At 38.3% G+C, this 13404-nt stretch overlaps 1 protein-coding gene across 1 annotated transcript in view; it reads left to right on the forward strand.

Annotated features, from left to right (window-relative positions):
• LOC311524272 (uncharacterized protein) overlaps window positions 1-12830 on the forward strand; it is a 51637-nt gene extending 38807 nt beyond the window's left edge. Inside the window, exons 10-11 of the mRNA XM_084635218.1 lie at window positions 3641-3758; window positions 12058-12830. Coding sequence (XP_084491344.1) covers window positions 3641-3758; window positions 12058-12253 — 314 coding nt within the window. The 3' untranslated portion in view covers window positions 12254-12830. The remainder of the gene's footprint in view (window positions 1-3640; window positions 3759-12057) is intronic.
• Window positions 12831-13404: the final 574 nt, after the last annotated feature.

The raw sequence follows: 13404 nt of genomic DNA on the forward strand, positions 1-13404 counted from the left end.
GGGGAAGATGCAAAAGCCCTTATCCTCTTAGGAAACTCCAAGTTGTTTGTTACAAACAGACAAACTGGGAAAGTTTAGCAATGACTGCTTTTGTGAGGTGACAAGGTTAACTACTAAATTTGTACATAACTTGGAGCTGGTGTACAGCAATTAATCAAGGAATTATATTCCACTCCATTTCAACGGCCCACATGGAGTGCTGCATCTGTGATGTGATATATACACACACACACACCCCAAATAAAAAAAGAGAGAGAGAAAGGAGAAATATTTCCTCTAATAAAATCCTAATTATTTTGTTTTGGAAAAAAAAAATATATGGAATGGACTTGGGTTTCAAACTACACAATGCATTATCTGACAAATGAAGGACCTTTCAAATCTTTAATGCATACATAAAGAGGAGGAACTATTAGCTATGTCCTGCTCTCTCCCAATCCTACACACACACAAGTTCTCAAATCTAAGTACACGAGAAGTCACATTAAAGTCAATGGGCCTACTCACATGCATACATTTAAATGTGCTGAAGTGTTTGAAGAACTGGAGCCTATGTCATTTCAGTGTTTTTGCATAATCCAACAATATTGTTCTTTATTTACCGGCCTTTTCCTATAATTTAAGTTGCAACATTTATAAACAGTGGGTTTAGAGGATAAATGCAAGTTCTGGAGTATAGGAGAAGTGAGAACATAAAAACAGCCATTCTGGGTCAGCCCAATGGTCCATCTAGCCCAGTATCCTGTCTTCTGACAGTGGCCAACGCCAGAGGTGTCAGAGAGAATGAACAGGACACTGCAATTATGGAGTGATCCATCCCCTGTTGTCAAGTCCCAGCTTCTGGCATTCAGAGGTTTAGGAACACCCAGAGCATGGGATTGCATCCCTGACCATTTTGGCTGATAAAAATTGATGGACCTATCCTCCATGAACTTATCTAATTTTTTTTTATGCCAGTCATACTTTTGGCCTTCACAGCATCCTCCTGGCAACAATGTCCACAGGTTGACTGTGTTTTGTGTGAAGAAGCACTTCCTTGTGTTTGTTTTAAATCTGCTGCCTATTAATTTCACTGGGTGACCCCTGGTTCTTGTGTTATGTGAAGGGGTAAATAACACTTCCTTATTCACTTTCTCCACACTGTTCATTATTTTATAGACCTTTATCACATACTTAGTCATTTCTTTTCTACGATGAACAGTCCCAGTCTTCTTAATCTCTCCTTCTATGGAAATGGTTCCACATCCCTAATAATTTTTGTTGACCTTCTTTATATTTTTTCCAATTCCAATATATCTTTTTTTTGAGATGGAGCAACCAGAACTGTATACAGTATTCAAGGTGTAGGCGTGCCATGGATTTATACAGTATACTCCTTCCTTAGATATTTTTAAGGTCAGGCTTGACAGAGCCCTGGCTGGGATGATTTAGTTGGGGATTGGTCCTGCTTTGAGCAGGGGGTTGGACTAAATGACCTCCTGTGGTCCCTTCCAACCCTGATATTCTATGATTCTATGACATTGAGATTTTTATTATCTCACCCTTTCCTAATGGTTCCTAACATTCTGTTAGCTTTTTTTTTTAATCCTGCAGCACATTGAGAAGATGTTGTGAGAGAACTATCTACAATGACTCCAAGATCTCTTTCTTGAGTGGTGACAGCTAATTTAGACCCCATCATTTTGTATGTAAAGTTGAGATTGTTTTCCAGTGTGCATTATTTTGTATTTATAAACAGTGGATTTCACCTGCCATTTTTCATCCCCCAGTTTTGTGAGATCCCTTTGCAGTCTGCTTTGTACTTAGTTATCTTGAGTAATTTTGTATCATTCGCAAACCTTGCCACCTCATTGTTTACCCCTTTTTCCAGATTATTTATGAACATGTTGAACAGCACTGGTCCCAGTACAGATCCCTTGGGGGTCTCTCTTCACTGTGAAAACTTACCGTTTATTCCTGCTCTTTATTTCCTATCTTTTAATCAGTTACTGATCCATGAGAGGACTTTCCCTCTTATCCCATGACTGTTTACTTCGCTTACGAGCCTTTGGTGAGGGACCTTGTCAAAAGCTTTCGGAAAGTCCAAGTACAGTATATCCTTTGGCTCACCCTTGTCCACATACTAGTTGGCACCCTCAAAGAATTCTAATAGATTGGTGAGGCATGATTTTCCTTTACAAAAGCCATGTTGACTGTTCTCCACCATATTGTGTTCATCTGTCGTCTGATGATTCTGTTCTTTACTGTTGTTTCAATAAGTTTTCCTGGTACTGAAGTTAGGCTTACTGGCCTGTAATTGCCAGAATCACCTCTGGAGCCTTTTTAAAGAAAGCTCTTTTTTTAAAGAGCTCTTTCTTGAGTGGTAAAAATTGGTAAAATTTTCAAAAATTGGCATTACATTAGCTTTTCTCTAGTCATCTGGTACAGAGGCTGATTTAAGTGATAGGTTGCAAACCATTTAGTAGTTCTGCAGTTTATCTGAGTTCCTTCAGAACTGTTGGGTGAATACCATCTGGTACTTATAAGGGTGACATAAAATTGCTAGCTAAGCTGTTTTAATGCTCATTTTCAAACCCTTGTTTATTTACTGAATTTTCCTACCTGTATTATATGGTGCTTGCCAGTAGTCACATGAAACTAAAACCAATTTGATATGCTGATATACCTTACAAAAATTCAGTAGTGCACCTGCCTTTTAAAACACTTTAATACCAGACACTGTTTTTTTTTTTTACCTCATTAATGGTATTTAGTACTGATTTCCCTCAGTAAAAAAAGAATTACAGCTCAGTAATATTTAATATTAAACTGCACATGTTTAGATTTCACTGCGTTTTTAACAACTTTGTTTAAATAGGTCAGAATGGAAGCCAGGTAGCTAAAAATACTTGAGGAGCAGATCCTTAGCGGGTGTAAATTGCGAGAGCAGAATTGACTTCTACTGATTTTGGTGGCATTATGACAATTTACACCAGCTGAGGTTCTACTCTAAAGTAGTTTTTCCTTGGAACACTGGAAGAGCTCAGCGACGGGGTAGAACTAACAGAACATCCAGCAGAAGCAAGCTTGAACATTGTAATTAACAAGCCGATCATTTTCCTTTATGACTGACATGTGACATCTGTGAAACATTTTCAAAGGCTTCAGATTTTGAAAGTGGTAGATCATCTGAATTTTGGGCACACGTGTTCACAACCCCACAAACACCTGATGAGATAATAGAGAGAGGTTATAAATTAAGCAGAATAACTTGTTTCAGGCAGTTACTTGTATGTGTGTATTATAAAAATTGAACGTGTGTTTGTGCATATGTTTCTATTTGTGGGATACAGCCAAATATTTTGAGTATATCGTTGTAATATCTATTTTTTGTAGTTCTAAAATCTGCAGTCTGTTTTATTGCTGTTGTTTCTTCATTTTCTCTTCAATCCTCCAGCTGTTAATACAAAAATATTAGATGGAATATATTATATTAGGAAAAATATAGATGTAGGGATTTGCTATATTAGAATTCCTTCATGTTACCTGCCAAACATCAGGGGAAAGGGCAGCTAGTTCATCTGTGCATGTTGTGATTTTTAGCTTCCTGTGCATATTAATATGTGAAGAATCAATATTTCATATTTCTGAATTATTCTAGTGCCTCACCCGCAGAAGCAGTTAGCATACAACGCCTCAAAAGCTGGGGTCGTAAAATTAACACAGACATTAGGAACTGAATGGATTGACAGGGGAGTAAGAGTCAACTGCATTTCCCCGTAAGTACAATGTAGTCTCATTTTATAAAGTACAGAAAAAATGAAATGTTATAAGAAGTGTTCACTGCTCAAATTAAGAAAATCTAGGAAAACAAAGTTGCTAATTAGCAGGTGGATTGCATCCCTTTTTATTTTGCCTTCTGCTTAACAAAGGTTTAATCACTATAACCAAAGTGTTCTCCATGGCTGTGTATATTGAGGGATTTGAGAAAAGGTTTTAGCATTTGATAATAGGTTTTCCAATAACATGAAGGGTAATTTTTCGCATTTCTCTTCCAGATGAAAAATTTCCTTAGTTCTGTCCAGGCCTTCTGTGGTTTAAGAAAAGGCTTTTGGCACTTAATAGACAATGCTTCTCCTTTTTTTTTTCTTTTTTTCTTTTACTTCAGACAAATATACAGACACTTTAAAAGCTGTATTGTAGTGCTGTAATTGAGACACCATTCAGCTCTGGCAATTACAGGATTTTTAGGTGTAATTTTTTCAAAAACTATTCATTACAAGTTACATTTTACCTAATTTTTGAAATCTTAAAGATGTAGGGGGTTTTGGGTTATGTTGTTTATTTGTTTTTGTTCTTTTAATAACACGAAGCAAAGTTTTTTTTTTTCCCCTCACACACTTTTTCTCTTTCTCTCTCTCACACACACTCTTTATTATACAATTTTCAGTGCAAGTTAATACTGAGCAAAAACTCAAGTGGATTACATTAATTGGGAGCGGTCAAATTCCATAGACCACTGAAGTCAATCAGAGTAAGAAGTGCAGAATTTTAACCCAGAAGTTTAACTAACTGGTATTTGTAATAATGAAAATATGATGTACATGAAATTAAGAAAAACAAGTTAAATATTTTAATCCATAAAGTGGAGAAAAATATCACAGAGTTCAATTGAAAATATCTTTATTTTGATTCTATAAATTCTTTGATTTACTTCTGTATGCTGGCTCTGTTTATTATTATTATTTATTACTACTAATAATAAATGTGATTCCATTCTTAGCTCATTGCAATCCACAGATTACTTAAATAACATCCTATTTCTGAACTAGGATTTACTCACACCAGTACCAACAGCTCAACGTTGCTGATCCAGTGTCTAGCTCTAGTGACTCTACACCAGCTTCCAGGGCCAGGAGGACTGAATGAAGTTAGCAAAGCTGTAGCAAGAACTGGCAAGGCCGAGCTAGTGTTAACAATAGAGGTAGGAAGCAGAGAGGCTTTTAGCTGCAATGAATTAATTTTTATATACAGGTTGGAGCTCCTGGGGCCCACCAGAATCAGAAAATAATGGTCATGTTTCAATATACTTTCTGGCTGAGAAATATATCGGTACCCTTTATTAATATAGCCGGAATATTAGTGTCACATTCAGAATAACCGTGGTTAAAGAGGCACTTAAGTTATAAGCTTTCAGGTGTTTAAAACTTTCTGCAAAAAATTACCCGTTGGGCTGAAATGTCTGCTGCTTGTTAAATACACTTATTTAACAAGCAGGAGAAATTTCAGCTCAACCGGTAACTTTTTTTGCAGGAAATTTTGCAGGAATGAATATATATACATATAAAACATTTTTGCAGAGAGTATAGTAAAACTTCATGTTAGCTGTGAGTTGTCTGAAAATGGAGAAAAGGTATTTTGATGCTTGGAAGGGAAAAATCCGTTCAGAGGATTTTCTTTTTCTATCATTAACCAAAACTGAGTTTAATTTTAATAATTCTTACTCATCCTAGACTTTTTGGTCCCACACCTGCAAACTCTCTCTATGTGGGAATCCCATTGTAATAAGGGAGACTTTTGTTCATTGAAGGCTGCCAATGCTCAGTGAGGAAAAGAGCTTTTGCTATACCGGAGGAACCCTGGTTTAGACATACTAGTTATGAATATTTGATAATCACATATGGTCTGACTGGAAGCCCACTCAAATCAACAGGAGTTTTTCCATTACGTTCAATGGGGTTCGGATCAGGCGTATATTGTCCATGATTTTCTTGGCTTATTATTAACAATGTACCCAGGTAAGGAGCTCTTGATACATACATGCTGGCACTCGCATGTACTTAAAACACTGCATGTTGAACTCAAATGCACTTATGTTCTTTTCAATGACTGGATATTCAAATTCATTTCTCTGCTGACATGGAAACGTGGAATACATATTTCAGTCTCATTCTGTACATTAAAGAGAGGTTCTGGCGTGTCCACAGATATATTCACACAATCCCCGTGAGTCAAATCTTCCAGTCCTAGCTCACAATCTGATTTTGCAAGGTGCTGGGCATCTTCTGCTCCCATTGCACGCATTTTTAAGTGCTCAGCACCTCACAATTTCAGGCCCGGTTCCTCTCTGGGGCAATAGGCCCACTTATGATGCTGAATGCTTTGCTGGGTGGAAGAGTGAGGGTCTGGCCCGGTTTTACAGATCTACCTGAATGCTCAAGTGAACCTGGCATATAGACTTTATTATAACATGCAACTATTTCAATAAAAGGACCCCATGGAACCCCAGAAATGTGCACAGAGGCCTCAGTTCAGCAAAGCACTTAAGCACAGGCTTTATTTTAAGCAGGCGCGTACTCCTGCTGAAGTCAATGGAACTGCCTGATGATTATAGTGGAGCACTTGGGTCCCAGTTCAGGAAAGCTTGCAAGCACAAACCTGAGTCCATCCTTCTTCTGGAATCCGGGACATGCTGAAGTGCTTTGTTGGATCCTGGCTATATCAGTGTCCTTATATCTCCACATCGTCACATCTGACCTCGAGCATTCTTTCAACATGACAACATTCACTCTTTTTTTTCTTTTCCTTTCTTGTCAGCTTTCATCAATTTATTTTTGTAAATGAGCATATCAAACATAGCATCGGAGCCGTGCATAAAATGTATCCGTGCATACAATGTTATGGCAGGGATTTTTGCATAATTTATTGAATTTCTGAATTCTCTTGCTGACCAGGTATCCCTGCCTCACATTTTATATAGTTCACCAGTACAGCCTCTTTCTTTTTGGGAGGGATACTGAGGATGGGGGGAGTTGGAGAGTGAGTGAGAGAGAAGTTCATTCCTAGCTTGTAGATTCACAAGGCAAATTTTCTTTGGATCCAACCCAGATCACAAATAGCCAATGCGCTATCCAATTGGCAGTGTTAAAAACCTATCAGCCCTTGACATTGCATGCCAGAATCTTATGAATATATTATATTTTGCTCTCACGTGATATTATTAACATAGGGCCTCATCCTGATACCACTGAAATCAGTGACAAAATTCCTATGGTCACCAGTAGATCTGTCCCAGATACTATCAAAGTGAGGGGGAAAAAAATAAAACCCCACATTAAATTAACCCATCTTCATCAAGAACAGTAGACACAACATACAATACCTAATAGCTGCTGAACTGGAAAGATAAGTGTTAATGTCCCATGAGAATAAAATATTATGTGTTGATTGATTTTGCAGCTAAATTGCTAATTATGTAAAGTTAAATGAATCATATCCTTAAAATTTATTACTTATTTTAGTGCAAAGAACTGGCATTGATGCTACATGAAGGTGATGAAAATTGGACCATTCCATAGTTGGAAAATTGCAAAATATTTCAAGAGAAACTTTTAGTAATGCCTTGTGTCTCAAATGCCTCCTAATTGGTCACATTGTATGCTGGGCTAGATTCACCCTGTCTTGGGCCACTTTTAATTTCTGCCCAGTCTCCTGGTGGCAGGAAGCCCAACTAGAGGAGAGTTGAAGCAGCATTAAATGGTTGCATCTTCTCATTTGAGGATCTATGGGAAAACAGCACATCCTCAAAACTGGACGAAACTGGCAGGTGAGAGGGCAAGACCAGAATGAGAAATGGATGCAATTACTCAGTTGGGCAGCAACCACTGGGGCTTATATAGCGTCCAGGTAACAACTTACAGCTGCCCTCTTGCAGCTGAAACCCTGAGGGACAGTAGGGGTAAATTCTATCTGCGACAGTGCCCCCCACTTAATCAAGCTGCCTTGACAATGTTAGCACATGCATTAATACAACAATCAATAACATATGACATTTTCTATTTAACAAGTGATAGAAAATACTACAAATATGCAACGTGGCTGAGTAGACATTATAAAAGAACCTTTGCTTTTTCAGGGTGTCCTGATGGCATGCTTGATTTTGCAAATTTTGAATTGCATTCATACCCCTCCCCCCAAAAAATGTCATTGCAGTTTGTTTTTAAAGGGGGAGAACTTCAGACTGGTGCTCTATTTGGATAGGGCAATTTGAGCTGGCGCTTGAATTCTAAGTTCCTTGAACAGCAACTATGGTCAAACCTGGGTTATCTGAACCCTAGTGAACCAAAATTCTCAGTCATCTGGGGGTCAGATGTGTCCCCTGAAGTTTGATTTGAAGCCCATATCCTGCAGAGCTTCTAATTTGCATAGCAACACAGTAGGCCAGGCCTGTAAGCCTGGGCTAATCAGCTGTGCTAATCAGTGCTCTCACTGGCTTGCTCATATAACACTCTCTCTTGTCTTTCCCCTGAAGACCTTGTCAGCAACGTTAGTAGAAGCTAACTGGCCTAAGTTGCCAAACAACACAGGTTCCACATGCAACTAACACCATCTCTATGCATTGCTATTTAGCCTCCTTGACTAATAAGCTCTGCTTCACCAGCAGAATGTGTCAGCTCCTTGCTCTGTGGAGATTCCAAGGTGCCTCAAGCTCCTTAACCTGGATCCCATGCAAGCGCCATCACCCCTGGTTCCAGGATATTAAGATTCTCAAGCTTATGATCTCCTGCTTCATCTGCAGTCCAGGGCACTTCAGAGCCTGTCATGTTATTGGATAGGTATATGGAGTAGGAAGGAGGCACCATGTGCAATGAAAGAGGGGCTGAGCTACTGTCTAGACTAGAGGCAGCTATAAGATGCCCAGTATCTAGAGTTGGTCTGAAAGGAGTTCAGGAGGTGGTGAAGCAAATAAAAATTTCCACATGTGCCCCAATTATGGAGGGTGTGCAAACCATTGCTAGGGGAGTACACACACAAAAGTAGTGTGAGATTGTAGCACAGGAAAGAGCTAAGCACCACTATATCACCCAAAGGCTTCCCAATTAAGCAGCATTACTGTCCCCATTAAGCAGCAGTCATTGCTGTTAAGTATCTTTGGATTTAAACGTAATTCCTTGAGAGAGGTCCCAATTAAGTGTATCTCCTGATTAAACATTTTCTGATTAAGTGGAGTGTACTTAACTCATTCAAATTAATAACTCATATGAAAGAAATCAAGTTACACCGAGAGGGAAGTTCCCCCCTCTTCTCCCCCCCCACCCCGCTCATATGGGGATTGAACACACACAAATCCAGTTAAGTGATTTTTTTCCCCACTCTTTCTCATTGTGGAGATGCTTTAGGCAATTGCATTTTGTTTTTGTTTTTTAATGTCTCAAATTGCTCTATGCATCAACAATGGAATACTGATGTTCATGTCTAACCTTAAGGAACCAGCAGTTTGATAAAACATTGACATGCAACAGAAAGTACTGATAGGCCCAGCACGGCATACTAGATGAGGTAGGGAATTAATGCATTGGCACTTGTCTTTGCTGGAACTGGTTAGAAGCCAACTGAAATCTGCCTAAAAGGGTTCTACAACATTAAATTGCCCAACTTGGCACCAAGCCTTTCCCAGAAGATGTGTACGATCAATGACATGCTTAATATTTATAGTATCAGTATGTGTGTTTGCAACTTTAAGTTGTGTGCTACATCTTTTTCTCTCGATAAAAATTGCCTGTGACATTTTTTTTTCATCAGACCTCTTACTCTTGAAACAAAATTAAAGGAAGGGCAGCTGAAGGCACTGGTTCAATGATTTATAGTTTGCTCTGACTATATTTAGTCTCCATGTTATCTGTTTGAAGTTGGTTGATGAATATACATATAATATTTTTCTTAATCTGGATCCTCTTCTTAGTAAAACAAAACCCTCATTTAAAAATGCCAGCATTCGCTAATTAGGGTATCAAAACACTATAGAGGCATGGAAACCTAGAACCAGATCCTGCGAATGTTTGCCAACAGATATAGTGCTTGGTGTAAATCAAGAGTAACCCTATTGAATTCAGTGGATAGACACCAGTTTTACACGGGTGTATATCAAGTTAGAGGAGGATTAGGACCATAGCTTTCACTTCTGCAACTAAAACTCCGGTTTTCTCTCCAGAAAACCAGTGCTAAACAGGTGGGAGGGAGACTGTGCTTAGGAGAAATAAGTAGACTGTCTACACGTTATACTGGAATTTATTCTATTTTTGTATTACTATGTGAGAGCTCAATCAATTTGTCCTTGCTCAGCATTTCTGAATAGTTATGGTTTTTATTGATAATTAAAAGCAAATATAAAGCTGGTATTTAAAGTGTGTCCCATTACTAAAAATGGAAATGTTGGGGGTATTCTGAATTCCTTCCACCTAGTAATGCGGTAAATCGAAAATTCCAGGCTTCATTTAAAACAAAAGGTAAATCGCATACCCAGAATCCAGTGTGTTTCTCAGACCTATTTCCTTGGAAGGATAAATTGGGATGATGAAGTTTCAGAACAAAACGGTATTTTTATACTTTGTTCATTTCATATTTATCACTAGCTTGTTTGCTAATTTTCATTTGCAAGAGGCAATTCTTCCAGCTAACTGGGTGCCTCAATGGGCCACTGATTTCTTTGAAGTGACAGTCTGTAAATATGCATAAAAAAGAGATGCAATTAGCGTGTGTGGTTCAGTGCAGCCTGATTTCATTGGCAAGTTTACCCACAGTGTTGATAAGCTACATTATCTAGAAAATTGGCCACTGAAAAACAGCACCTCTGATTGCCAGCAAAGGTTCCAGATAACAGGGTGCCGAAGAGAAATATAATTGAGGTTGAATATGTTAACCAAGGTGTCACATGCTCCTTAGAAGCGCTAATTTATCAGCATGTTGGAATTTTTATTAACATTTGGAATGCATTTCTACCACACTAATGAAGTGGAATTGGCAGTTCAGGTTTTAGTTATTGTCGTTTCTGAGAAGTTAAATGTAATTCCTCGTTAGATACAGTTATGTAAATATATTTGTTCAGGGACTGAAAAAATGACACATTTCACAAAATACAAATATGTTGTTAAGGAGGAGTATGACAAATCAGTTCCAGTTAAAGTCATCAAAGCCAGCCAAATATTAGTACTGTAATGTGCATTCTACAGTTTCCACTCATTTTTAGGGCATGTGAGGGAAATGAACTTAGCAGAGTTTTAATGCGTTCTGTAGTTGGCTCATTAATGGGAAACAATCCAGCTTAGTACACGTTTTGTAACTGGTCATGCTGTTTATTCAATGGGGGGTTATGCTTGGCATATTTTGCTTAACTTTTTCCTTTCCCTGCCCCCTTTTCATCTTAAAGTGAATTTAGTGCTGCGAAAGGTGCTGCTGGATTTTGTTTTCAGTATTTTGGCATATGGAAACTTGGACTGTTTTCAGTTTCTGAACTGTATGCAAACATGTTGTGTAACATTAGGCTGTGCATTGATGAAAAAAGAAATTGGTAAATGGAACACATTTCCAAAATGCAGAGACAGACTGGTTGTGCTCATTTTGTTTCTACGCTATGTTTGTTTTCTATAGGAAAATGTAAATTGGGTATTCTGGTAAGTAACCGAAGATAACGGGGCACCTATGTTAGCCAACGATACAAACGATGAGTGCTCTCTTTAAGAGGAAACCGCTAAGTCGATTTATCAACCGTGAAAGACAGGAAGGGACAACCATGATTGAAGTTTGTGTGCTAACTCCTTAGCAGAGCTACATGATGTCTAACGTTGTCCAGGGGTGCTGGACCAATCTGTATGGTGGGGATATTGAACCAGACTGTAAACCCTGTATATGATGGAAACAACTTCAAGCCAGGATGTGCAGCAGCAGGACGACCGGCACCACTAGTGCCAGCACCTATGAAAGCTGGGATCTTACTTTATTATTTCATGGTTTTCTTTTCGAAGTGGCATTTTGTATTCCCGTCACCACTTGTTTTATTTCAGAGTAACAGCCGTGTTAGTCTGTATTCGCAAAAAGAACAGGAGGACTTGTGGCACCTTAGAGACTAACCAATTTATTTGAGCATGAGCTTTCGTGAGCGTGAGCTGTAGCTCACGAAAGCTCATGCTCAAATAAATTGGTTCGTCTCTAAGGTGCCGCAAGTCCTCCTTTTCTTTTTACTTGTTTTATTGTTATAAGTGCTACGTATGAAAAATGTAACTGTGTGTGTGTGATTTTTAGGGGAATTGTAGACACGCCGCTCATCCATTCTGAAGATCTGAAGCCTCTGGTACAGCGCTGGCTAACAGATATTCCTGCTGGGAAGCTGGCTCAAGTGACAGACCTGCAGGCGGCTGTAGTATACCTGGCATCTGAAGCTTCAGATTACATGACAGGCCACAATTTGGCCATAGAGGGTGGTCAAAGCTTGTGGTAGAAAAGAATGGAGCAGCTTGCTTCGTTGTAGCACTTCTAATGCATGAGCACAAGAGTGGGAAGTAGACAGGAAAGAATCCTGATTCTCACCATAGTCTACAAGCGAAGATGCGCCCAGAGAATTCTGAGTTCCTCGCAGAATTGGGTTCTTTACATGTAAATAAAATAAAATAAAAATATATCTTTTCAAAAGTGTGTGCATAAAACACTTCAGAAAACAGATAAGGTAGTTAAACCAGTGCTTCCTTGTTTAAAATGTTGTTTGAAGACCTGTCTACTCATCTAGTCTAGAAATAATTTTGTAGGAAAAATGTATGTAATCCTTTATTTTCACGAATTTTTTGAGACTTTACATTCTGCATTCAATCTTTGTGAAGTTAGTACTTAAAAGAATGTAGGTAAGTTTACAATAGCTAAGGCCTCAGCTGGTATTTAGTTTAACCGGGGGAACATTTTTTTTAAAGCAAACATTAGTTGGTCTGTGCTGCATGCTTTTTTGGGGGTGTTTTTTATTCATGTTGTATCAGTGATATCTGTGAATTGTTTAACTTCCCTGCGCCTCCCTCCCGAATATTAAATGTGACCTCACAAAATAAATTGATTGCATTTGATCCTGAATGTTGCCATTTTATATTTACTGGTGTATTTTTCACAGTATTTTTATATATACACACACACATACACTCCTCTGCCAGAAAATTATGTATTTAACAGAGAATTATGTTTTGCAAATATAATGGCTCTGATTCAAAGTCCATTGAAGTGAATGGGGACATTCATATGCTTAAATTAAGCATATGCATTCTTGGGCTCTTTTTTCCCTTTGTCAGGCAAAGGTGAGCCAAAGTTTTACTGAAACTTTTTTTTTTTGTTTTTGTAAAATTCCTGAGAACTGCAAGTTCTCTGATGTGAATCCGTAATAATTCCAATGATTAATGCAGTTACATCAGTGGAAAAACCCGTATGGGCAATAGAATCAGGCTCATTGTTTAGAGACAGTAAAGTATGGCACAATAATAATGACAGTATTCTGCATTTATATTGTCTCCCATCTGAGGACTTTTAAGCTGAGCCTCTGTGATTAAAGAAAATTTATTTGCAAGAATTCACTTGCAAATCCTTGCCATTTGTTTTTCATTTGGCAGCCATATG

This window comes from Lepidochelys olivacea (genome assembly GCF_965140295.1).
Source record: "Lepidochelys olivacea isolate rLepOli2 genome assembly, chromosome: 7".
In the NCBI taxonomy this organism is placed as follows: domain Eukaryota; kingdom Metazoa; phylum Chordata; order Testudines; family Cheloniidae; genus Lepidochelys; species Lepidochelys olivacea.